The sequence below is a fragment of the Salminus brasiliensis genome, chromosome 6 (assembly GCF_030463535.1).
Source record: "Salminus brasiliensis chromosome 6, fSalBra1.hap2, whole genome shotgun sequence".
NCBI classification, from domain to species: Eukaryota; Metazoa; Chordata; class Actinopteri; order Characiformes; family Bryconidae; genus Salminus; species Salminus brasiliensis.
In genome coordinates, this window is record NC_132883.1 from 4,217,509 (window position 1) to 4,245,421 (window position 27,913).

The following is a 27,913-nucleotide window of genomic DNA, read 5'->3' on the forward strand; positions in this document are numbered from 1 at the left end:
TACCCTTGATTTCAGAGGAAACAATGAATAGAGCAGGTGTCCAAATACTTTTGTCTATGCAGTGTACAATACACATTCATTATATACTCATATATATACGCTTCAAAGGCATGACCATGCAGCAATAAACCTTGAGCAGACTCTTTATGACGTATAAAAAGTTATCACACACACACACACTCGCGCGCACACACACACACACACACAGTACACTGGGATAGATGGCACCAGAGCCTCATTATAGAGCCTCTCTAAATGACCAGACCTCTCATTCATCACTTCAGCACCAAACTCTGATGTCTCAGGCTAGGGAAGTGAAGGCTGTCGGCGTTCCCCCACTGCGTAGCACAGCGCGGCCTCTGTGGCAGTGAAAATGAAATCCAGGCCTAAACACATAATGAGTGGCAGCCAGTGCACAGATCCACTACTGTTCACCAGGCTGAAACCACTGTGCTAAATGAGTGTGTTCTCAGACCGGAGTCTGACTGATACTGGTACTGATTTTAATAGCATAAAAAGTCAAAGGCTGATCATATTGAATAATAAAAATAATATCTTATAAACTGCAGTAACCATACATCCACTATATTCCAAAAGTTTGTGGACACCCCTTCAAATGAATGTATTCAACTACTTTAATGTGGCACCCAATCCTGACACAGATGTGCAAATCCACACACACACACACACAGCTTGTTTACTCCCTGTAGAGACGTACTGCCAATAGAATACAATATAGAACAGTGGAACTGGACTGATGGTGGTGCTCCATCCAGTACTCTTGGGATGAGTCGGGGAGTTGGGGATGATGAGGTGGGGTGGTGATCAATCATCCAATGTCCCGACCTCACTAACACTCCTGTCGCTGAATGCAAGCCTTCCTCCTGGTCAGTAGACACTGTTTCTTCAACAGAAGCAGGATAGAGTTTTTTTATGCCCTTGATTTCAGAAGGAACAATGAATATGCAGGTGTCCCAATACTTTTGTCAATATAGTGTTAGAGATTATTTAATATTAAATCGCTTATTTTTTCCCCACCAATATGTCCAAAAAAGCTATACAGCAGGCCTCTGGTATTGGTTGTTGTTGTTTATTTTCTAGTATTCAGTACTTCAGTATCAATCACCTGATTGACGGGTAAAGGCTTTGACCCTTGACCTTACCGTAACTGGTAGTTGGGTGAGGAGTGGTGTGTGTTCAGGACCTGATAACATTAGTGAAAGAGGTATGTGTGTGTATATGTGTGTGTGTGTGTATGTATGTGCCATGTGGTGTCCAGATGCTGTCCATAACGGCAGAATGGAGGGCAGAGAAGTGCTGCGGGGCGAGAGATAATGAGTCCCACAGTAAACTTCAGAGAGAGAGAGAAAGAGGGTCAAGCAGCTCAGCAAGAGCTTTACATTGTAAAGTATCTCTTCCGCCAAGCCTGCAGGAAACATACACTAATAAATATTTACACACACACACACACACACACACACACTTGCATGCACTTGCACTTGCACTCGCACACACTTGCATGCACTGTGTTTTCAAACCTCATAGCTTGACACTGTTACCATGGAAGCTCCTCACTGCAGTACGTTGATGTAAATGTTAGGTGTCTCAAGCAGCATAATTTGAGTGTTCCTCTCAAACTTTGTCCCCCTCTACTCTTTTGGGAAGTCCGGGAAGTATGTTGAGACATTGCTGTGAGGATTTGACTGCATGGGGGCCTTAAACTCCTGTCTGGCTGCTTCAGAGTGTCCCATTCTACAGGCGACGCCAGAGCTGGCCCAAGGCAAACTCGAATAACAGGGCTGCTTAGGGCCCCAACGCTACCAGGGGGCCCCCAAGAGCATAACACTGAAAAATTAATTGAAATGGTGTTAAAGGTAAAAGCGATTTTTATATTTATTTATTATTATTATTATTATTACACACACACTGTAGCCTATGGAATGATGAAGCGTCTGGTGCTGATGTGGTGGTATTGGAGGGCCCAAAATGAAAATCTGCTTAGGGCCCAATGAAGGCTTGGGCTGGCCCTGGGCGACACTTTTTCATGGCATGCTCTGGCAAGCATGGCAAGCAACCTCTAAAAAAAAAGCTGTGGGTGATGAATAGAGCCAATATTTTCGGCTCACCGGTCACCCTAAGGGCCTATGACTGACAGGAGCTTTGACAAATGTATTATTTGAGTATGCTGGCAGAATTGTTAAAGGTGTGGGGCCAGTGTAACATCTTATCATTGGCTTCAAGGTCCCTGGCAGCACCCCTGCCCATTCCAACTGACAAGTGAATTGCCATTGCTTTATACAAGCTAGGCACTTGTACAGAGTGGAGGGTAGTGGGGAAATGTTTGGCGTAAAAGCGCTACGATAGTTGGACGGTGTGCAATAAGCAATAAGAATGAAACGAATATTATCCCATCGCCTGATGCGTCATAATTTATCTGACAACCCTTTTCCATCATTTTTCTCATTTTAGCTTTAGCAATATTCTGCGTTTTCCACCTCATTCCAAAGTAACAATTTTTTTGCAATATTTTGGTGTGTTTTTCTAATTTGGGGATTTTTGTTTTGCTTATTTTAAAAAGGTGCATCATATCGATTAATAGAAATGATATCTTATAAACTGCATTAACTATATATCCACTATATGTCTAAAAAGTTTGTGGACACCGGTTCTAATGAGTGCATTCAACCACTTTTAGTTGCACCCATTGCTAAAACAGATGTGCAAATTCACACACACATACACACACAGCTTGTCTAGTCCCTGTAGAGACGTACTGCCAATAGAATTAAATGAATAGTATCGTATTGCCTGATGCGTCATCATTTATCTGAAACCCTTTTCCATCACTCTTTTTCTCATTTCAGCTTTAATGATATTCTATGTTTTCCACCTCGTCCCAACATAAAAAATTTTTTTGCGCTATTTGGGTGTTTTTTGAATTTTGGGATTTTTTTGTTTATTTATTTATTTTTTTAATTGCAAAAATGTAGCTGTTAGCTGTGCCTCTTTCCGCGAGGAGCAGAAAATACCAATTTTTCGCATATTGCTGCTTTAAAAGAAGGGATCAACGGAAGTATTAGAACTGGAATTTGGAAATCCCATGGTGTCTGAAACCACATAAGCAAGTTGATCAGAGATCAGTTAACAGCCCTTCACTGTTTGAGGCATGGTTTAGGCCTGCAGTTAGCACAAAGCTAGTTTCAAGTTTCAGGTTTATTTGTCATTTGCACAACATGTCAGGACATTTATGCATTGAAATGCTTGTGGTGAGGCTCAGGTTGATGCTCTACAGAAGGACAAACAGTATACATACTAAACATATTAAAATAAAATTATATAAAAATTATATTAAATAACTACAAAATACAAACAAAATATACACAAAATACAGAATATACAAAGACAGAAGGGATCTGTAGAATTTTTTTGCTATGTATATTTATGATACAGGTATAGTCTGAGAGAGAGTGGAGCTAAATATAAATATGTATGTTTATGTCTATTCCTGTTGTATAAAGTGACCATAGCAGTGATATATAGAGTATTAATAATAAAGTGTCCGAGTGCAGTGGTGTTGGTGAAAGGTTCACAGCTTGTTCAGGAACCTGATGGCTTGTGGGTAGAAACTGTTCATTAGCCGGTTTGTTCTGGCCTGGATGCTGCGGCACCTCCTGCCTGATGGCAGTAAGGTGAACAGGCCTTGTGCTGGGTGGCTACAGTCCAACCGGATCTTCTGGATTTTTCTCAGGCAGCGGGACCGGTAGATGTCCTGCAGGTCTGGAAGTTTGCTGCCTATGATGGACTCCGCTGTCCTCACCACTCTCTTCAAGGCCTTGCGGTCATAGGCAGTACAGCTGCCGTACCGGACAGTATTTGGTTGATTTTAGACTTGTATTAGCTGCTTCTTAGCTACATTAGCCTTGTATCCCCAACATGCAAACCTTCAGCTTATCTCAGAGTCAGGGTGAAAAAACTGCAGCTTTGCTGTTTTTTTGGCTGAACTATCACTTTAAGGTGAGCCGTTTACTGCTAATTCTTTCCTGTAGGCCTCACACTGCTTTATTACCTGCTACTGTACTGTAATAACACCAGTCTACCCCACACTTCAAACACCGCTAAACAAGGTGTGGGGATTCATGCTGATTAACCTGAACATCGTGTTTAGTGTGTGTGTGCACAGTATACCATTGTCTAGACTGCACACTGAGCACTGTATGTCCAAAAGTATAAAGACACCACTAATTGGTAAATTCTGTGGGCAAAAAAAGTTGAGATGAGGAAAATACATGAGTGTGAATGTGTGTGTGGGTGTGTGTGTATATGATTGATGTGCAGCAGGAGAAGCAGAAGTCAGGGTCAGTCATAAAGGCGAAGGTGAGACTGTTGCAGGTTTTCTCCAGGTGAAACAGGAGTAGTAACGTCCAGCCTGCTGCCTGTACACACATGTGGACACACACACACACACACACACACATCTCTCTCTGACATACAAATAAGCACCTAAGTTGGCTGACTTACAGCTAGAACTCCTAACACTAACTCTAACCTTTCGTCATTGCATTCCATATGCACACACACACACTCTCACACACGCTCTCACACACATAGAGCTGTGGTACACTCATTTATCCATTCTGTTGCACACATAGGAATTGACCCCTGCTTTAACCCACTTATACAGTGAAACACACACTCACACACACACACACTAGGGGAAACATGGTGCACACACATGCTTGGAGTGGTAGGCAGCCACCTGGTGGCACCCAGGGGAGCAGTTAGGGGTTGGGTCCTATGCTCAAGGCCACTTCAGTCATGTCGTGTCGGATCCAGGGATCAAACTGGCAACCTATCGAGCGCAAGGCCACTTCTCTAACCTTCCAGCCATGGCTGCCCCCAGTTGTAAGGCAATGAAGCAATTTGGAGCATTGCTGTGAGGATCTGATTGCATTCAGTGTCAACAGTATTAGTAAAGTCAGGACCTCCGCAACTCACCCCCTCAAAAGTATTGGATGGAGCACCATCCAACATTCCAGAGAACACAGTTCTTCCACTGCTCGACAGATCAATGCTGGAGGGCTTTATACCCCTCTACCCTACGCCTGGCATTAGGCAGCATGGTACCAATAGGCTCATGTTGTTTATATGCTCCAGAGAGTCCTATTCTATTGGCAGTACTTCTCTACAGGGACTAGACAAGCTGTGTGGGTATTTGTACATCTATATCAGCAATGGATGTAACTTAAAGTAGTTAAATGCATTCATTAAAAGGGGTGTCCACAAACATTTGGACATGTATTGTGTGTTGATGGAGGGCTGGCTTCTTCCTGGCCTGTCAGGGTGGGTCCAGAGCCTACCTGCAATCACTGGGTGCAAGGCAGAATTAGCCCCTTGGCCGGGCGCTAGTACGTCGCAGGGGGCAATTTAGCATGACCATTTCACCTACCATGTGTTTTTGTAAGGTAGGAAGGAACCCATGCAGACATGGGGAGAACACACCAAAAGAGACCAGATTGAACCCACAACCACAGGCCCACCTACCTGCACCACCTACAGTGATCATAGGCCCTTTTTCACTGCTCGTGCCCACTGATTGTCCAACATTGGTCCTGTGGCGTTAGCATGGCCAGACCACCGAGTCAATCCAACATTGCAAGCATGTCAGGCTCATCTAATACTGCTAACCTGGCACTAGCACAGCCCATCCTCCAGGCTTGTCCAACATCTCTAGCACGGCGTTAGCATGGCCAGGCTCGCATTGTCTAACATTACTAACATTACCTTTACTATGAAAACTATAAAAAAAAGGGACAACGGTTATAGCTGTCCATTAGCATAGTGCTTGCATGAAACCTCAATGAGTACGTTGGAACAGACTTAATTTAGTGGATTCCAAAGTTATTTGTGATACTTCATCTATAGATTGGCCTTCTTGGAGTGGTTTGAGACGAGTGTGAATTATGCATGCAGATGAATTATGGCTTTAGTAAGTTAGCTAGCATTAGCTAGTTACATTAGCCTTTTGCATGACTAAATGATGAAACAGTTGCATAATTATTATGAGTGTGTGTGTGTGTGTGTGTGTGTGTGTGTGTGTGTGTGTGTGCACTTCCTGGTTCTGATTTTGCATCACAACAAATGGAAAAGGAAGCCGGAGCGGCTTTGGTAACCTTTTGACCCTGCAGTGGAAAAGAGGCCGTAGTGAGGTCTGATGTAAGACAAGTCTGCACAGTTACATGACCAGCCAATAGAAATGGTCTGAGAAATGGACGTTGTCTATACTGTCATGCAGAAGCAGCAGTTGGGCTCTTAAAATCTTATGGATTCACAAAAACATTAGACTGAAGTTTTAGACTTCCACAGAAAATCCCACAGGATTCCTTGGTTTGCAATAATTCACAGCCTGGTTTTCAGAAAGTGCTCCAAGTTGTGTCGCGTACTTCAGGGTTTGTACCGTCCTGCCCATTTCTGTAATGGAAAACTGGTATTCCAGCAGTGTGTGAATGTGTGTGTGTGTGTGTGCGTGTATATGTGTGTGTTACTGATTGTATATGTAATCAGATTAAGCAGATTGCATAAGAATGATCTTCTGCACACACAGTATGACAGTGTGAGTGTGTGTGTGTGTGTGTGTGTGTGTGTTCAATCTCTGTTCTTGCCTTTTAATATTTTCCCAGAATGCTTTGTCACAAGAAGAAAGAATATGGATGTCATTCTCCTTAGTATTATTGCAGTAAATAAACACTGCAGTGGCCCAAGGCTTTGCCTCTTACAGCGCCACACACACACACACACACACACACTCTGCTCTACTGTCATGTCCCTGATCAAAACAGCTCTGAACACAAAATAACACTGCAGCTTAAACTTGTGTTGAAGTGACAGTTTGCTGAAATACTGAAATACAAAGTAAACATGGTTCTAGATAGCACTAAAAGAGGGTTTTTGACCAGTGGAACCCTTTTTGGTATACATATATATGTCTCTTTAAATGTTTCTTTAAAATAAATACAAGATGTCCAACTTTGCTTTACAGTGATGTGATGAGGGGAGGGAGCGCAGCCAGATGTTTGCTCGCCAGATGTTTGCTCGCCAGATTGTGCTCTCTCTGACTCCATGGTGGTAGCACATAAGACCGCTGTCTATCACACTGTCGGTTGATCAGATATCCCAAGGCATGTTTGGTGCCTAATATTTAGTTCTATAGTTCGACACTGGAGTGAAGAGGCTAACATACACTATATTGACAAAAGTATTGGGACACCTGCTCATTCATTGTTTCTGTTGAAATCAAGGGAGTTAAAAAGAGCTGATCCTGCTTTTGTTGAAGTAACTGTCTGTACTGTCTAGGGAGGAAGGCCTTCTACTAGATGCTGGGGCACTGGTGTGAGGATTGATTTGATTGCATTTAACCACAAGAGCGCATTTAACCAACCCATCTCAACGCCAACTCTCCAACTCATCCCCAAAGTATTGGATGGAGCACCAGAGAACACAGTTCTTCCACTGCTCCACAGCTCAATGCTGGGGGGCTTTATACCCCTCTAGCCCAGTGTTGCTCAACCCTAGTCATTGAGGCCCACTACTCTGCACATTTTAGTCCTTTTTTTGCTTTAACACACCCACCTTAACTCAATAATAAGCCAATAATCAGCTGATTAGTGGGCTCAGGTGCGTTGGGAGCAGAGTCCTATTCTATTGGCAGTACTTCTCTACAGGGACTAGACAAGCTTTCGAGAATATGTGTCAGCAATGCATGCAACCTAAAGTAGCTGAATGCATTCATTAGAAAGGGTGTCCACAAACTTTTGGACACATAGCGTCGTTTTGTGTCAGTTTGTTCATAATTTGAAGGGCCTGGTGGGGGTGTAAGCTTCCATTCCTGCCTTGTAGCTCCAGCTTCACACCCCAGGTCTTTAATTACTTGCCAACCTATCACTTTAACCCATGTCTGATACAGATACGCTCGCCTGCCATGGCCTGGATAGCTATGATTTTCATGCAAACCTGTGTTTTTTAGTATAAATAACGTGTCGAGGCCCAACCTCATGGCTGGTGAACGGGTGCTGGGAGGAGAAGATCCACCCATTAGCTGTGTTACAGGTGTTCCTAACTGGTGATAAAGGCCCAGACTGCTTATCAGGCCCAATGGCATCTCTTTTAAAAGCAAGGAATAAGCTTTGAGGAATAACTCCACGGTTAAAGTGCAGCTGGACATGACTAGTCATCTGGATAAGCAGTCAGAACCGGACCTGACTGTTTGAGCATTTATGTGATTGTGTGTGTGTGTGTGTGTTGAGTTTTTGTCTTTATGGGCACCAGATCCCACTGGGATGATAGAAATATGGACATTGTCTTGTTGTGAGAACATCTGGCTGCTCTTCCTTAAAGTCTGCAGCTTGTATTAGCAGGAGTAAAAGAGGTGGAATCGGGTCTTTTAAGGTTGGGCTGGGTTTGGCTGGAGGTCTGAGTCTAGCATTATGGAAATACCCTACAATGATAGTTTTACAAAACGGTGTGTGTGTGTGTGTGTGTGTGTGAAAAGTTCTTCTTTAGAGTGTGAGGTCTGAGTAGCTGGTGGGCAGTGTGTTATTTGAGTGCGGAGTGTGTGTAATGGCGCGTGTATACACTGTTATCTGTTGTCTGACAGGCTGTGCTTCTTACTTTGAGCCTCCAAACAGTCACCTGCAGCCGGTCGTTGCAGGTAATGCGGTGTCTGTGGCTGTAAATTTGTGTGTGTGTGTTTGTGTAAGTGTATGTTTGTGTATGTATAAATAGTGTCTGAGTACTATTTGGAATATTACTCCAAGAACCTGAACATTTTGGAGAGAGAGGGGGGGCAGAGAGGGGTCAGAGAGAGAGAGAGAGAGAGAGAGAGACAACAAGAATGGGGGAGACGGGCAGGAGAGAGAGTCATTGAGGTTAGGACTAGGATCAGGGTTAGTGGGGTTAAAAGTTTAGATTAGGATTAGACTTTTAGGTTGAGGTTAGGGTTAAGATTAGGGTTAGTATAAAGATTAAGGTTAGTATATTAGGGTTAGAGTTAAGATTAGGAAATAATATTATGGTTGGTATGTTAGGGTCAATATTAGGGTTAAGATTAGGGTTAGTATATTAGGGTTAGGGTCATGATTAGGATTAATATTAGGGTTAGTATGTAAAGGTTAGGGTCAAGATTATGATTATGATTAATATTGGGGTTAGTATGTCAGGGTTAGGGTCAAGATTATGATTAGGGTTAATATTAGGGTTAGTATGTAAAGGTTAGGATTAGGACTAATATTAGGGTTAATATGTAAGGGTTAAGACTAATGTTAGGGTTAGTATGTAAGGTTTAGGGTCAGGATTAGGATTCAGATTAGAGTTAGTATGTTAGGGTTAAGATTAGGACTAATATTAGGGTTAGTATATTAGGGTTAGGGTCAGGATTAGGATTAATATTAGGGTTTGTATGTTAGGGTTAAGATTAGGATTAAGATTAGGGTTAGTATGTTAGGGTTAAGATGAGGAGTTAGGAAATAATACAGTAAATCAAATGTGTGTGTGTGTGTGCATGTGTGTGAGTAAGTGAGTGTTTGTGTGTGTGTGTGTGTGTGTGTGTGTGTGTGTGTGTGTGTGAGAGAGAATATAGTTGAACTTGGCCCAGTGCTCCAGCTGTAACACTGCACTGCTTGTGGCTGAGGAACTGCCTGTCCACAGGTTTTCATAGTAATACCTACCTACCTACACACACACACACACACACACACACACACACACACACAGACACACACACACACGATTCACCACTTATATTAGTTCTGCCGAGGTGAGTCAAATGGGGGTGGGGGGTGTTAAATTATGTTTCTTCATGTAATGTTTATAGTGATGTGTGTGTGTGTGTGTATGTGTGTAGGCACGTGCTGAAGTGTGTGTACACACACATTTCTTAAACCTTGGTTATTAAAAGATAAAAATGCTGTGTAGGAATTCCAGCCCGCAGATCCTGTTTGTTTACCTGTTTGTTTACTGATGTTCTTTACCCTGTGGAAATTTCCACAGTGGACCGCTCCCTCACTGAGGACACCGGGTCAGTGTGTGTGTGTGTGTGTGTGTGTGTGAAAGAAGAGGACATGACTGTGTAGAGATGCTGGAAAAACACGCACTATGATGCATCTCCTGTTTTAATTTAAGCTGAATTTGGTCGCGCCTGTTGTGCCTGTCTGGTGTAGTCAGCCTATAATGGTGGGTGTGTGTGTGAGAGAGAAAGAGGGGGGTTGGAGTTTTCTGAGGAGGTAAAGCATAAACACACACACACACACACAAAAGACCACCTTCTCTTTTATATGTAATAACACCATCTAAAAATATCTTAATGTAATAAATAATAACTAAAACACTGAAAACGCTGGAGAGAGAGAGAGAGAGAGAGAGATACTGACACTATGTTTGGGAAATATTCTAATGTGTGTGTGTGTGTGTGTGTGTGTGTGTGTGTGCGTGTGTGTTTTCTGTTTTTTTTCCTGCAGGGCGGCGACGGACCACAATGTGGACAACACTACAGCCATGCTGAGAGAGTGGCTGAAGGCAGCTCAGAGCAGATACCACTATGTGGAGTGGAGGCCCATGGAGGAACCTCGGTAAGCCATGTCTAACTAGAACCCAAACACAAACAAGTTCCGTTGTAGAACAGTAGTCACATTCTAGACCCTTGGTGATGTTCTAGACCAATGGTTGCATTCCAGTAGTCACACTTGTCATATTCAACAGCAGTTATCAAACTTCTAAAGGACTAGATACATTCCAGGAGTCAGTCTAGAACTTAGGTCATATTCTAGAGGAGTATATACATTCCAGGAGTCCTATCATAGAACAATGCTTCTACTCTAGAGCCTTTATGATATTCTAATTTTTCACATTCTACAGTAGTGGTGGTACTCTGATCCCCACATCCTAGAACACTGTTCTAATTCTAGAGCATGGGTTACATTCTAGAACATTGATCACATTCTAGTAGTCACATCCTAGACCACTGGTGATACTCTAGAGCTGAGATCAGCGGTCAAGTCCTAGACCACTGGTCATACTCTAGAGCTGAGATCAGCGTTCACGTCCTAGACCACTGGTCATACTCTAAAGGTAAAGGTAAAGGTGCACGTATTTGTCACTGTACACTGTACAGCGAAATGTGTCCTCCGCATTTAACCCATCTGGTAGTGAACACACACTCACACACACACACACACACACACACATGTGTTAGGGGCAGTGAGTACACACACACACCCAGAGCGGTGGGCAGCCAACTCCAGCGCCCAGGGAGCAGAGAGGGTAAAGGGCCTTGCTCAAGGGCCCAACAATGGCAGCTTGCCGAGCCCGGGAATCGAACCCACAACCCTGTTATCAATAGCCCGGCGCTCTAACTGCTGAGCCACCACTGCCCTCTAGAGCTGAGATCAGCGGTCACGTCCTAGAACACTGGTCATACTCTAGAGCTGAGATCAGCGTTCACGTCCTAGACCACTGGTCATACTCTAGAGCTGAGATCAGCGGTCACGTCCTAGAACACTGGTCATACTCTAGAGCTGAGATCAGCGGTCATGTCCTAGAACACTGGTCATATTCTAGAGCATTTGGTCACTTGTCATGTTCTAGAATGCTGGTCAATATTAGAGAGCCATTATCATATTCTATGTTTATATATATGTATATGTATATGTCATATTCAATAGTTATGTGATAGATCACTGGTCACAATTCAGGAGTCACACCCTAGAACATTTTTCAGCAGTTATCAAACTTCTAGAGGAGTGGATATAGTTCAGGAGTCCCATCATAGACCAATGGTCTTACTCTAGAGCCCTTATGATGTTCTAATTGTTACATTCTACACCATTGTTCACATTCTAGAGTAGTGGTGGTACTCTGATTGTCACATCCTAGAACACTGTTCTAATTCTAGAACATGGGTTACATTCTGGAACATTGATCACATGCCAGTAGTCACATCCTAGAACATTGGTCATATTCTAGAGCAGTTGCCATGTTCTAAGCCGTTGGTCACATTCTAGTAGTCATATTCTAGAACGCTGGTCTGTATTAGAGAGCCATTATTATATTCTATGAGTATGTATATATTCAATAGTTATGTTCTTGATCATTGGTCACATTGCAGTAGTCACACTCTAGAACATTTGTCATACTCAAGAGCAGTTATCAAACTTTTAGAGGAGTAGATACATTCCGGGAGTCACAGTCAAGAACTTTGGTCTAGGCCGTTGGTCACATTTCAGTAGTCATATTCTAGAACGCAGATCAATATTGAGAGCTGTTAACATATTCTTTGTTTATATATCTATATATCTATATATATATATATGTCATATTCAATCAGTATGTTCTAGATCATTGGTCACATTGCAGCAGTCACACTCTAGAACATTAGAGAACAATGGTCCTACTCTAGTCCATTCCAGACCATTGTACACATTTAGAACAGTGGTTATACTCCCAATTTTTGTTACATTCTAGTACCAATTCTAGAGCATGGGTTACATTCTAGAACACTGGACACATTCCAGTAAACACATCCTAGAACATCGGTCATGCTCTAGAACAGCGGTCACAATCTCAAATAGTTGACAAGATCTAGGACAGCAGGTGAATTCTGTGTACTTTTAATTCCATATCACCCCTAGAACAGTGAATACGTTCTAGATAGTTTGTATTAGACCAGTGGTCTCACATCCTTCCTTCTCTTGGAAATCTGCCCTTGTTAGGGCATTCAGCTGCCGTCCTGATCCATCTAAATACCATCTTCCTCAGCTGGATCAGGTGTGCCACAGCTGTGCAGGAACTGCAGGGTGGTGAACAAAGCAAAGTACTTCCAGGGTTCCAGGACAATCTGAATTAAAAAAGGTTCTACATGGTGCTGAAAGTGGGTTCTTTCTATTTTTAAAGGTTCTTCAAAGAACCAATCCACAAGTGGGTTTTCTTGTATCTGAAGAACTTTTTTAACCAGGCCAAGAACCGCTTAAGCCTCCAGATGGTTCTTTGTCTTCCATCGTTCCATAAGGAACCATTCACTTTACTGGAGAACCCACAAAAGCATATCACAATGCACATATTAAAACTAGATAACACTGACTACAACACACACACACACACATTCCACAGCTCTACAGACTGTATCAGTCTACTGTTTTGAGTCCTCTGTAAGCCCACTGTCCCGTGGCAGGTCATACACAGATGAGTGGGGGCCGAAGCACTGGAGTCCGTCCAGATTCAACCACCTGATGAAGCTCAGACAGGCCGCCCTGAAGGCAGCACGCGAGCGCTGGGCTGACTACATACTGGTGAGAGTCCTGTACCCTTCCACAGCTAGCAACCAGAAAGTAGATCCTCTGGACCACAGTAGTAGTTCACTCTCTCTGAGTCTGTGTGTCTCTCTCTCTCTCTCTCTCTCTCCCTTTCTCTCCCCCTCTCTCGCTCTCAGTTTGCGGACAGTGATAATCTCCTGACTAACCCGCGAGTGTTGGATCTGATGATGGCAGAGAATCTGACCCTGGTGGCCCCAATGCTGGAATCACGCTCCCTCTACTCCAACTTCTGGTGTGGCATCACTCCTCAGGTAGACACACACCTGCCTGCCTAACATTGTGGAGGTCATGCTTGTGGAACCAAAAAAGCCCTGACCCTTTAAGGAATGAAATCCACAGCAGGTATCTGGCACCAGGCCTTCATGGATCACATCAGTGAGCCTTACGTGCCCATGAACCTGCTGCGGGTTCACCGGTTGACTTTCTTTGGAGCACTTTTGGTAGCTACTGACCACTGCATACCAGGAACACCCCACAAGACTTGTGTTTTCTAAGCCAGTCGTCTAGAACATCACATTTTGGTGTTCTAGTCTCAGGTTCTCCAACACTGGCAGGTAGCATTGCCCATTTTCCCTGCTTCCAACACATCACCTTTAAAAACTGACTGTTCATGGGGGTCCAGTGGACTAAGGTGCTGTCACTATGACCCTATGAGAACCGCTGGTTTGAATGATCCCGGGTCATGCTGCCTGCCATCAGCAGCCGGAGCCTAGGAGAGCACAACAGGAGCACAATAGCTTGTTCCTTCTCCTAATATCACCTTAGTGTGATGCTGGCTGTCATGGGGGTCTGCTAGAGCTGGGGAGGGTAGAGAGTACTAACGAGTGAATTAGGGGTGAAAATGTAAAAACAGTGACTGTTCACTTGCTGCCAAATATATCCACCCCTTGACAGCTGTCATTGGAACCAGATCAGCAATGTTATTCACTTCACATGTCAGTGGTTTTGATGTTATGGCTGATCATCACTCTTCTGAAACACCATCAGCCTGGAATGGAGGTCGACAGAGTCAGTTTTGTAACACTGGGGTGAAAATGCTGGGCTTTGGTAGTGGTTCTCTAACCAGGCCTGAGGGTCTACCCAATAGTCCCAATAGTGGCCCAACTGCCACTAGCCAGGTTTCCAGTGTTCCTAATGCCTTGGACTCTGTGAAGGGACACATGCCTCCTCCAACACAATGCACAACCAGCCACCGCCTCTTTCCGAACTGCCACCGATGTAGCGTCACCAGGCAGTGAACGCGGTCAGAGGAAAGCGCCGGGCACCCACGTCTGATGCGTTACCTAGCAGGCGCCCCCTTGCCATCCAGCATCTCACTAAAGTGGTGTGGAGAGAGAGACAGCAAAGCCAATTGGACTCTCTCAGGCTCCGGCTGCTGATGGCAGGCAGCATGACCCAGGTCTAGAACCAACGAGCTACCAGTCATACTCTCTCTCTCTCCCTCTGTCTCCCTCCCAGGGCTACTATAAGCGTACGCCGGATTACCAGCCGATCCGTGAGTGGAAGCGTTTGGGGTGTTTTGCTGTTCCGATGGTTCACTCCACCTATCTGCTGGATCTAAGACGCTCCTCCTCCAAAGCACTCGCCTTCTACCCCCCCCACCCAGACTACAGCTGGGCCTTTGATGACATCATGGTCTTCGCTTTCTCTGCCCGCCAAGCAGGTCAGAACCCTGCTCATGTTCTGCAGCTGTGCTCAGATTCCCTGGATTGTTTGTGTGTGTGAAATTTTAGAGCAATGAATACGTGATAGAGTCGTACACTACATGGACAAAAGTATTGGGACACCTGCTTGTTCAGTGTTTCCTGCTTTTGTTGGAGGAACTGTCTGTACTGTCCAGGGAGGAAGACTTTCTATTAGATTTTGGAGGAGCACTGCTGTCAGGATTTGATTGCGTTCAGTAGCAAGAGTCAGTTTAGTTAGCAAGGTCAGGATGTTGGATGATCACCACCCCTCTTCATCCCCAAAAAGTAAAAGATAAGTGCAGAGCTGTGGGCCTCCAGGACCGGGGTTGGGAAATACTGCTCTAGCCCACGCCTCGCATAGGTTTGTGCTTATCTGCTCCAGAGAGTCCTATTTTATTGGCAGTACTTCTCTAAAGGGACTAGTTGTGTTTGTGTGTGCATTTGCACGTCTGTGTCAGCAGTGGGTGCAACTTAAGAGGTGTCCACAAACATTTGGACATATAGTGTATGCTATGTGTCTATGTGTGTCTGTGGCTGCTTGTTTATAGGCAAGTTTTTAGTGTTTTGCGTAATGTGTGTGTGTGTGTGTGTGTATGTGTGTGTGTGTGTTGGGCACCCACACATAGCTGGGAGGTCATGTGGGATCAGGCCATGTGGAGATACACCCCTCAAAATGCTTAATTAGACCTCCCATTTACTGCACACACACACACACACACACACACACACACACACACACACATGGGTACCAGAAAGTGTGTAGCTGTGTTTTTCCTGCTGTAATGGGCCTGACTCAGCTCCTCAGCTGATTACTGAATGAGCTGACTCGGCGTCTAACAGTAAACAGAGCAGTGTTGTGAACCTCCATCAGTCTAAAGTCCTTAAAACAGTAAATAATACAATTATTATTATTAATTAATATTATTAATATTAATATTAAACTTTAAAATCACCACAAATATATAAGGTGTGTGTTTGTGTGTAGATGTGCAGATGTACGTGTGTAACCGGGAGCACTACGGCTTCCTGCCTGTTCCTCTGAAGGCCCATCAGAGTGTGAAGGATGAAGAGGAGAGTTTCACACACACCATCGCTGAGGCACTGAGTAAGACACACTCCCACACAAACACACACAAACACACACACACACACACACACACACACACAAATGGCAGCTGAGGCTGCAGTGTATCCTAATTACCCTCCTCTCTCTCCTCCCTGCAGTTGATCACACGGTTAAACCCTCAGAGCTGCTGTTCATCCCTTCCAAGCCTCAAGACATGATGGGCTTTGATGAGGTAGGAGAGGAGCAGAATCCCCGGAGTGCCACTGATTGACTCAGTGACTCACTGACTTACTGACTGACTCTCTGTCTTACTAATGAACCCAGGGACTCACCGATTGACTCTCTTACACTTTCTTACACAGACTCTGACCAATTTTCATGGACCATCTGACTGACTCACTGACTGACTGCCTTATTGACCCATTGACTCACTTATTAACTCTCTGACTCACTAATTGACCAAGTGACTCCCAGACTGAGTCTCTGTTTAAATCTCACTATTCCTTATAACTCACTGACTAACCCATTGATGCACTCTTTGACTGATTCGTTGACTCACTGACTGACTTAATTTACTGTTTCGCCTACTGGCTGACTCATAGACCTACTAACTGGCTCTCTTACTGACTTTTACCCTTTTCAGACTTAATGACTCATTTATGGGCCAACCAACCCTCTGACTGACTCTCTGACTCACTAATTGACCAAGTGACTCCCAGACTGACTCTCTGATTGACTCACTCATTCTTTATAACTCACTGACTAACTCAATGATGCACAACTCTTTGAGTGACTTGTTGACTCGCTGGCTGACTTACTGATTTACTGTTTAGCTTTCTGGCTGACTCATTGACTTACTGACAGACTCTCTTTCTCACTTCTGACTCACTGAATTTAATTCATGGACTAACTGACTCGCTGATTGACGTGCTAAATAGCTGTTTGATTCATTGACTGGCCAACTGATTTAGCTATTGACTAGCTGACTTAATGACCGACTCACAGAGGGACTCTCTCTTACTCACTGATTGTGTCTTACTCACTCTTAATGACTCACCTACACCAGTGCACTAACAGACTCACTAACTGACTTACCTGTTGACTCATTGACCTTCTGACTGATTTTTACTCTTTCTGAGTAACATGACTCACTGACTATGAAATTCCTGATTGACTCCAGTTGACTAACTGACTAATAGAATGATTCACTGACTTGACTGACTGACTCATTGGCTGATCCACTGTTTTTCCAGTCACCAACTGACTGATTCACTGATTCGCTGACTCATTGATTCATTGACTGACTGCTTGTTCGTCTTAGATATGACATTAAGGGCCCTATTTTAGCCATAGTTTGGCAGACCATCAACCACACACCGCACAGCTTGATTTAGGGCGTATCGATAGGTCTTTACTATTATAGCACAGCAATACTCCAGAAATTGACCTGAACACCCCTCATTTTGGGGGTGTAAGATAGCAGTGAGCATCACAACGCGCCTTGCGCAGGGTGTAAGATCGGCCCTATGTGCTACTCTCTCACTTATCATGTTTCCTTCCCTTGTTTCCTTCCTTTACACTTCCTTAAACCCTTCATTACCCCCCCCCCCCTTAACTCTCTCTCTCTCTGTTAGATCTTTCTCATTAATCTGAAGAGGAGGACGGACCGGAGGGAGAGGATGCTAAATACACTAGAAGCTTTGGAGCTGGAGGCCACACTCATTGAAGCTGTGGACGGCAAGTAGGTCACTATGTTGATAGCCACAGTGCTGAGGACTGGAGACATACTGTATTACTCCATCCCTCTCCTCTATTGGTGGATTTTAGTAGGATATTATTGGTACGGCCACTGTTATTGATTATTGCTTATCCATCTGCTATTTTATTCTTCTTATTATTATTTTATTTTTTAGTATTATTATTTAATTATTGGCCACTCTGACAATTCTCATTGTAAACAGTGTTTTTTTTCATGTACAGTCATTCTTAATTCTTCATATTAAAAATATTCTGGGAACAGTGATTCGGTGAGTCACCTTACATGTTTAAGGTGGTAGTAACTTCAGGCTCCTGCAGATGGCGCTGCACAAGGAAGATCAGGCTATAAATATCTGTGGGTGTGACGGGATTCAAAGCTTGAGACAAGGTGGTACAGTACAGTGGATGTCTCGTGGGATAAGTGGAACAGGTTCAATTTAACTCTCGTTTTATTGGCCGCCTCGTTAAAAGTGACACATTATGGGCGGAGTTTTTCAGCTGGAGTTGAACAGGTTTAAACTGGGTGGAGTGGGGATTCTGTTCAGTGTGTTTCAACACGTCCCAGAAGCCGTTTTATGCTACCGTCCACACTTCTGCTTTAATTAATGTGGAAGTGTGATCATGGTCAGTTGAGACCCAAACCCAGACTCTTCATTTTTCTGTCCATTTTTCCTCCACCCATCCCTCTCTCTCTCTCTCTCTCTCTCTCTCTCTCTCTCTCTCTCTCTCTCTCTCTCTCAGGGCTTTAAACTCCTCAAAATTGCAGGCCCTGGGTATTGAGATGATGCCGGACTACAAGGACCCATATTCTGGTCGAGTTCTGACCAGAGGAGAGATCGGCTGCTTCCTCAGCCACCACGCCACATGGACACAGGTACACACACACACACACACAGGTTCTCTCTGCTGACCTCTGTAAACCTGCTCTCGAATGCTACTTTGAGTGAGCAGTGTGTGATCATATACTCTATATGGACAAAAGTATTGGGACACCTGCCCATTCATTGTTTCAGAAATCAAGGGTATTATAAAAGACTATATACGGCTTGGATAAGGACGGATTTCTACTGAATTTAGATGGAGCACTCATCCCCAGAAACATTGAATGGAGCACCACCTCCACTCCACAGTTTACACCCCTTTAGGCATTAGACATGGTGCCAATAGGATCATGTTTATCTGCTCCAGAGAGTCCTATTCTTTTGGCAGTACTTCTCTACTGGGACTAGACAAGCTGTGTGTGTGTGTGTGCATTTGCACATCTATGTCAGCAATGGGTGCAACTTGAAGTGTTTGAATGCATTCATTAAAAGGGGTGTCCGAAAACATTTGGACATATAGCATATGTGTGTATATGCATGTATGTGTGTATGTGTACATGTGTGTAGGTGCTTATATATATATAAATGTGTGTGTGTGTGTTAGGTGGTGGAGAGGGGTCTACAAAGTGTGTTAGTACTGGAGGATGATGTCAGATTTGAGCCCCGGTTTAAGAGGAGACTGCAGACCATCATGGAGGACGTGGAGAAAGCTCTGCTGGACTGGGACCTCATGTAAGGATCTACAGGATTACACACACACACACACACACACACACGTGTTGACGGTTTATTAGGTGAAGTTGTCTGCTTTTAGGTTTGTGGTCCCAGAGTATAGCTGCTCACCTGTTTCTGCACAATACGCCCCCCTCCTCCCCCCTTCTTTGTAGTTACGTGGGCCGTAAGCGGATGCAGGTGGCCCAGCCAGAGGTGTCGGTGGAGGGTGTGGATAACCTGGTGGAGGCTGACTACTCGTACTGGACTCTGGGCTACGCTCTGTCCCAGCAGGGGGCACGCAAGCTGCTGTCCGCACAAGCCTTCAACAAGATGCTGCCTGTGGACGAGTTTCTGCCCATCATGTTCGACAAACACCCCAAGTAAGAGCGAGGGGAGTGTGTGCTAAGTGTGTGTTTTGTGTGTGTGTGTGTGTGTGTGTGGGGGGGGGGTTGGGGTTGGGGTAACGAGTGGGAGTTCAGTGGGGTGGTGAGTGAACGGATGGACGGATGTGTAAATAGATAATATGATGGATGGATGGTTGGCAGAGTGGTCTCAAATGCTCACACACACACACACACACACACACACACACACACACACACATAGCTTGTCTAGTCCCTCAAGAGAAGTATTGGCAATAGAATAGGACTCTCTGGAGCAGATAAACATGAACCTATTGCCACCATGCTGCCTAATAATGCCAGATGAGGACTAGAGCAGTATTTCTCTACCCTGGTCCTGGCGTTGAGCTGTGGAGCTGGAGAGATGATGGTGCTCCATTCAGTACTTTTAGGGTTGAGATGGGATGGTGGTCATCCAACATCCTGACCTCACTAACACTATTGTCGCTGAATGCAATCAAATCTTCACAGCAATGCTCCAAAATATAGTAGAAGGCCCTCTTCCCTGAACAGTAGAGAGTTACTCACACAGAAGCAGGATAAACTCTTTTTAATACCCTTGATGTCGGGATAAACGATAATCTATATATAGGTGTCCCAATACTTTTGTCCATATAGTGTATTTAGATGATATGATGGATGGATGAATGAATGGAGGGATAGTTTGATGGATGCTTGTGTCAGATGATAGTATGCATGGATGGATGGATGAATGGTTGGTTGGAAGAGTGATTTCATTGGATGCTTGAGAAAATATATTTATGATATGATGGAAGGACGACTGGATGGTTGGAATTTATTAGGAACCCTCTTGGGAACTCTTGGGAACTCCATCTTGCTGATCAGTTTCTGAGCACAACGCCCCTCCTGGCTGAATCTTCTTGGGTAGTGGACCCACTCTCAGCACTAGCAGTCCATGAACACCACCATGCTAGTATCACTGCTGTACTGAGAATGGCATCACCTCTGCAGTAGTCGATCCATAAGGTTGGTGGACCTCACAAAGTGTAGAGATAGAGTCAGGGGTTTCTAATAAGGTCTACCTAATGTTCATAAGGTGCCGTTCCTAAAGTAAACGCTATATAGAGGCACCCTAGGAAGTCTGTAAGCCTGATCATACACGCTCATACCCACAAAACTAACCTTCAGCACACACACCTCTCTTTGTCCTGCACTGCTGAGAGAGGGTCAGGCGCACAGTGCTGGATTGTTCAGGGGGGGATACATAAGTACGGAGTCCCTGCTGGGCCACACAATGTCTGCCTTTCTGTCCTCTTCTGCTGCATGTCCTGTTCTGCATGTCTCACTTTCAGAGGTATGTGGAGCATCCCAAACCCAAACTTGGGTGAAGCTATTGCTGCTTTTGCTATTGCTGCTTCAGTGAAATAAGGAAGGGAAGGTAGCTGTAATAAAAACCCTGAGTCCAAAAACTAGCAATGACTAGCTTAGTCCATCCAGCGTCTATCAACACAGGACCTGAAGCATGTTAAGCACTAAAGCTCCTCCACAGTAGGAGGTGTGAGCTACAGTAGAGCTTCCCATCCCTCTATCCCTCTCGCTTAGCTCTCTCTCTTTCACCCGGCCTGCCCTGCCCACCTACAGCTCCCCACTCTCTCCTGTTGTCCTTTTTTGCCTCCTCCCCCTCCCTCTCCCAGCTTATGTTATGTAGAACTACATTCTCTCAATTCTTAACCACTAGCGTCCCAGCCAGCATGCTCATCTGGGGCTCACATGGGTGAAACATGGGCTGGGTGGGTTCCAGGTGGGCCTGGGCTCTGAGTGGGTTTGTACAGTGCGTTTTTGCTGGGCTTCCCAAAAGGACCCCATTGTTACAAGCCATCTTAACCTCTAGGCCCCATATGCATTGTAGAACCCAAATGTGGCCCATGTTTAAGCCCTCCTGGTCCCATCACTGACCCTGGTGGTCCATCCATATGTGGGGCAACGTGGAACCCGGTCGGGCCACACATCCAGGCCCCACATGGACATGTTAGCTGGCTTGGTTTGCATGTATTACTTCACTCTAAGGCTCAGTATATTACTGAGAAAGGGTTAATTGACCCTAAGCAGTAATAGAACCCTCTTTGACGCTACATAGAACCAAGGGCATTTATCTCTCTAGGGTTAAGAAACCCTTGTGACCTAGAGCACTTTGTCTGATGCTAAACCAGAACAAGTCAGATCTTAGAAATGCTCCATATTTCTTGTAAAAACGTACCCAGCTAATGCCCATGTGGGGCCTGAATAGGTAGCCCAACTGGGAACCAGAAAGATTTGCCCACCAGGGTCCGTGATGGGACCAGGAAGGGTTAAACATGGGTCCCATCTGGGTTGTACACTTCATATGGGGCCTAGATGGAACCCATGCGAGCTTAAGATGGGCTGTACTGATGTGGGCTTAGGGTTGAGATGGGATGGTGGTCATCCAACATCCTGACCTCACTAACCCTCTTGTCACTGAATGCAATCAAATCTTCACAGCAATGCTCCAAAAATATAGTAGAAGGCCTTCTTACCTGTAAAGAGTTACTCTCACAGAAGCAGGATAAATACCCTTGATGTTGGGATAAACGATGAATGAGCAGGTGTCCCAATACTTTTGTCCACATAGTGTATTCAGATGATATGATGGTTGGATTTATGAATGGAGGGATAGTTTGATGGATGCTTTTGTTTCAGTGGTAACAGCATTAGTACGGCCCCCCTGCCAGACTCGTTCAACATCAGTACCGCAGCGTTAGCCAGGCCTGGTTCGCTTAGTTGAAACTAGCATTACCTTCGCAACGGCTATAGCTATCCATTAGCATCAAGCTAACTGCATGCCGAAATGGTCAGGCGCAGTCGTCGGTCGTCACGCCAACCATCACTGGGAAAGCTGGTCTGGGTCTAAACACACCTGAGCTCAGTGAAGCTCTTACTGAAGTGGTGTTTGGCCAAACGGAGCACTTCTGGGAGCTCTGGGAACTACCATTAATAAATTGAATCCCAGCTTATTACTCTCTCATGCAGAGACTGCAGGCCTCTCTCTCTCTCTCTCTCTCTCTCTCTCTCTCTCTCTCTCTCTGTGAGGAATGTGAAGGGGCATGGCACTTCCTGTTTCCTGCTGTAGTAGCACAACAATCCCATTGATAGGGCTCGGGGCTCGCTGGGCCGGGGGCAAAGGGGAGATGGATTACTACACAAATATACTGCAGCTTCTGTGTGTCTGAGAGTGTGTGTGTGAGAGAGAGAGACAGGAAAACTGAACGAGAGAGAGAGAGAGAGAGAGTGTGTGTGTGTGTGTGTGTGTGTGTGTGTGTGTTTGTGATGTGCACTCCAAGCATCCTTTAATGTGTGTGGAATTATGCATTTGAATCTAAAAGGGGTTCTAAATAAACCCAAAGCCCATTTGGAAAAACAGCTTGAGAGAGGGAGACAGAGAGAGGTGGCAGAGTGTGTTATGAATTTGTTTTACGGTTAATGTTGACGGTATCTAAAAAAACATTATATATAAAAATACGAAATATTTATATTATATATTATTATATTAAATATTTCAAAAATGTAAAAAAAGTTCTGTGTCTATCTAAAACACGACCAAATAAGCTCATTCCCCCTGTGCATTTACGAGAGCCACAGGGTGGGGGCGCTGTGGGAGCTCGTCTGAAAACAGGTGGGGAAAAATCAAGCCCACCGTAGTTGTGATTTAAGAAGGCGTAGCTGGCAAAGCTGGATGAGCCAGTCTACTAACTGAGCCTGAAAACAGTGGAAAACACTCCTAAGACCATCCCCTCGATATGAGGTGGCGTTTGAGCCTCAGGAACACGGCCTGTGCTGTGGTGTTTGGCCTGCTAACATATGGCCCACTAACAATGGCCGCCTCCACTATCTACGTAGTGCACATTGCCTCTCTAGATGTGCAAGATTAAAACTTTGTAGCGACATTTAAATGTGATATTTAATTTCATATTTAATATTGTTTTCAGACTTTTTCTAAGAATGAATTCATCCAAGCGATTGGCTAAAAGAGAAAGAGCGCAATATCGGAAATGCGCAATACCGATATTGAGGACGGCCGTTGTTGGGGGACTGACTGCTAGCTAACTTCTCTAAGCCTGGACAGCCGGCTTTGCGTCCAAACCCAGCAGGACCGGTCTCTCATCTCGCCTTTCTGTTCCTCCCAACACCAGTCCCTCGACTTCGCTCTCTCAGATACGGGTTTTTATGGTCAACCCTTGACTTGTGTCCGGAGCTCAGCAGTTAGTCAGCAGCAGCTGCTTGAGACTCTGTGGAGCTGTAGTTGATCTAGCTAAGCAAAGGCTAGCTTAGCAAGTGACTACAGATCCAAGCATTTCAGCTTCCTGTCCTTTCAGCAGCAGTCGTTCCAGCTGAGTAATCATCGTCTAGACGTTTATAAGTGAGCTTTCTGTCAGACAGTCTCAGATTCGTTCTGTGGTGAGCAGACTGTTATCATGCTGTAGGGACTCCCTCCTGCAGCGTCTCCCTCCTGATTCTGAGGTTTGACCTATTTGTGGATGATTGATTTAAAGTTTTGAATGATGTTTAAACTGAACTGTGAAATTTTCACGCTAACGCAGGATAATATTGTATAAAAGCCACGTAAACGTAAAACTGTCAACGCTACTTGCACAGCTTATGCTACTCAGTACTATCATATTCTGTGGTAATTGCTTGAGACGGTATGGCGGTACGGCACAAGTGAAGACCACCGAAACCTTATATACAGTCATGCAGAAGTTTGGGCACCCCTTAGACACACTTCCACATACTTCTCCTCGCAAAGCAAACCATTAAATGTGGCACATGCAAAAGTAATGGCATGTTGAATATGTACGTTAAATCTTTTAATAAAAGCAAAAATTTACATTTAAGGCATTCAGCAGACACTCTTCTCCAGAGCGACTTACAAAAGTGCTTCACTATTTACCCAAGAAAAACCTCAGCTAGTTTAAATAGACTAATAATTCAAAGCTCTTCTAATCTTAGACTCTACTAAACACAAGTCAGTAAGGAGACCATAGTACTCTACTATTCGCCCAAGTCCTCTCAGAAGAGGAGGGTCTTCAGTCTGGGTTTGAGGACAGTGAGCGTTGGACTCTGCTGTTCGGACACCCAGGGGAAGCTCGTTCCACCACTTCGGTGCAGGACAGTAAAAAGCCTGTCGAGCCGAGCCGTACTTGAAGCTGAAAGGGCTCTTGGTGCGGATCGGCTTTTGACCATTGCCATCAAGGGGCTGGCTGGTCTGTTCTGGGCTTTGTAGACCAGCGTCAAGGTTTTGAATCTGATGCGGGTTACAGCAGCTACAGGAAGCCAAAAATGTTTCCTGCAGAAGAACATTACACTTCGAAAATCTACAAAATGCTAAATTTTGCCCACCTCTGCACAACAGTACTCCACTTAATTCTCTCCATTCAATTTCCATTGAAAAGAATGAAAATGAAGTGTGTAGAATTCCATTTTTCATGATATGGGATCCTTCACAGGTGGGGTAGCCGTGGCCTAAAGCTTAGAGAAGTGGGTTTGCCATTGAGAGGTCACTGGTTCGATTCCCAGGACACTGGCATCCATTGCTGTGGTGCCCTTATGCAAGACCAATCCCCCCAATTGCTCTGTATGTGCTGAGGTAGAGGCTGCCCACCACTGTCTATGTGTGTGTGTGATCTTGCAGCCCTAATGACTAGTGAATTCTGTGAATGGTGATGAACTGTGCCATCTCTCTGTAGTTCTCATATTTGCAAAATGCAAAACACTGAATATTAAAGGATATGGCAACCTTAGTAGAAGCCTAATTAGGGCCCTTTAAAGCTTCCCAGACACAGTCTGCAGCATTCATCCTCATTCTCTCTCCCCCTCTCTCTCTCTCTCTCTCTCTCTCTCTCTCTCTCTCAGTGCTGCCTTCATGTCCCACTTCGAGCCGAGGGATTTGCGGGCGTTCTCCGTGGAGCCACTGCTGCTTTACCCGACGCATTACACGGGGGAGCCGGGCTACTTCAGTGACACAGAGACCTCCACCATCTGGGACGACGAAGCCGTCAGTACAGACTGGGACCGTACCCACGCCGCCAAAACCACCCAGCAGGGCCGAATACGCCCTATCGCCCAGAACAGCGTGACAGGGGACACACCGCCCCCTGCAGCCCGAGCGTCAAGAGATGAACTGTGATAGGAGTGGAGGGAAAGACTTCAAAATTACATTAAATACACACAAGTGCGCGCACACACACACACACACACACACACTACCGTTCAAAGGTTTGGAATCAGTGTTTTCCAAATGGTTTGTAAATATTTCAGATTCCAGTTTTAAGGCAAAAAAAACTCAATTATTGTCAATACATACATGCAAAACCTTGTATCTTCATTTTTCTCACACTTTTTGATAAAGTGTTTTGTACATTGTGTCCAAATTTTATGATGAATGGACCAAATGGCCCCAACATGGCTCCCCCTCCTGTGAAATTGCCATTTTTAGAGATACAAGGTTTTGGAAAATATCAAATATTGAGTAATACTGAATAAATCATTTCAAAATACCCTTTGATTTAATTCTTAAAGGGAAATTGCACCATTAATTTTATTTTTATAATAATATTTTTATTATATATATATAATATTTTTCTGGTTCTTAAATGTAAACCCGGTCAGTCAGACTGGGCCAAAAAGCTATATTTTAGGTAAACAACGGTACAATGGTCAAATCAGGGGCCCCTCCAGAGGATTGTGGCCCCCTGAGAAGATATTACACTGGGCTTCACAACTCTAACAATTCTGCCAAAAGTTTTTTGGGGAAGGACCACGTCCCAAACTCCTCCTCCTGCCCCCCCCCTCCTTAAATACCCTCTTCTTCACTTCAGCTGAATTCACCTCCCATTCCTCCACTGTTCACCACACCAAGGGGGGGAGGGGTGGGGGGATTCCAAACTTTTCCAAACTTTTGAACGGCACTGTCCTACCCATGTAGCAACTGACCAATTAAACCTGATCATCAACTCTCGCATCGTCTACCACTACACAGCCAGCGCCGGTCATCGCTCGCTGGTTGTCGGCCAAAAGCATTACAGCGGGCTGAGATGCTCAAACACCATTGGCTGACTGGATGAGGGTGTGAACCGTGAGTGGGAAGCTCACCTCTGACACCAGATTTATTTATTTTCTGACACAATGTACAGACTGCCTCTACATGTCCGTCTGTCTGTCTGTCTGTCTTCCTGCCAATCTGTCTGTCCACAGCATCGTCCCTGGAGGACGCTGAGAGATACCACAGGAGTAACGGCACTCAACGCGCTAACCACACTCAACCCATCTTATGATGAACTGGGCAGATGGAAAGACAACGTGTGGAAGACAGACACACAGACGCTGGCAGTATGGGAACAAATCAATACTCATAAACCAGTGAATCTTTTTTTACATAAAAGAGGATAATTACTGTAAATTAATGAAACAGATGTGGTTTATGGAGCAGAGCTGGAGAATAAAGGAATCACACAGCTGTCTGAAGTGTGTCAGTGTGGGTGTTCTGTATGTGAGTTCTAAGGAGATGAGGGAACCTACTCTTATCTCAGTTCCAGCACCCTCTTGCAGATGCCATAGAGCTTGGCTGAACAGATGTTTGCCTCAGTGTTCGAAACAACTGGGGTGAAGTAAGGATGCCTGTGCAGATGTTAAAGGAACACTGCAGTGTAGTCTGGACCTGATCTGGACCTGATCTGGACAATGACCGTGGAAGACAATTGAGAATGGACTATATAGACTGATGAGGGAAACTTTCTAGAACAGTGTCACTATGGGAGAACCATCAAAAACAGTGTGAATTGGGGAGAACATTCAAGACCAACAAGAATGAGGAGAACAATCTAGAACAGTGATGGGGAAAAGGTCTAGAATAGTGTCACTATGGTGGGAGAACCATCAAAAACAGTGTGAATTGCGGAGAACATTCAAGACCAATAAAAATGAGGAGAACACTCCAGAACAGGGATCGGGGAAAGGGTCTAGAACAGTGTCACTATGGGAGAACAGTCTAGAACAATAAGAATGAGGAGAACACTCTAGAACAGTGATGGGGAAAATGTCTAAAACTGTCACTATGGGAGAACAGTCTAGAACC

General features: G+C 44.7%; 1 protein-coding gene across 1 annotated transcript in view; it reads left to right on the forward strand.

Moving 5' to 3' along the window:
• colgalt2b (collagen beta(1-O)galactosyltransferase 2b) overlaps positions 1 to 27,277 on the forward strand; it is a 39,327-nt gene extending 12,050 nt beyond the window's left edge. Inside the window, exons 2-12 of the mRNA XM_072680793.1 lie at positions 10,509 to 10,619; positions 13,217 to 13,334; positions 13,475 to 13,609; positions 14,817 to 15,021; positions 16,029 to 16,148; positions 16,268 to 16,341; positions 17,744 to 17,850; positions 18,609 to 18,741; positions 19,293 to 19,420; positions 19,576 to 19,782; positions 25,693 to 27,277. Of these exons, the coding sequence (XP_072536894.1) occupies positions 10,509 to 10,619; positions 13,217 to 13,334; positions 13,475 to 13,609; positions 14,817 to 15,021; positions 16,029 to 16,148; positions 16,268 to 16,341; positions 17,744 to 17,850; positions 18,609 to 18,741; positions 19,293 to 19,420; positions 19,576 to 19,782; positions 25,693 to 25,966 (1,612 nt within the window). The 3' untranslated portion in view covers positions 25,967 to 27,277. The remainder of the gene's footprint in view (positions 1 to 10,508; positions 10,620 to 13,216; positions 13,335 to 13,474; positions 13,610 to 14,816; positions 15,022 to 16,028; positions 16,149 to 16,267; positions 16,342 to 17,743; positions 17,851 to 18,608; positions 18,742 to 19,292; positions 19,421 to 19,575; positions 19,783 to 25,692) is intronic.
• Positions 27,278 to 27,913: the final 636 nt, after the last annotated feature.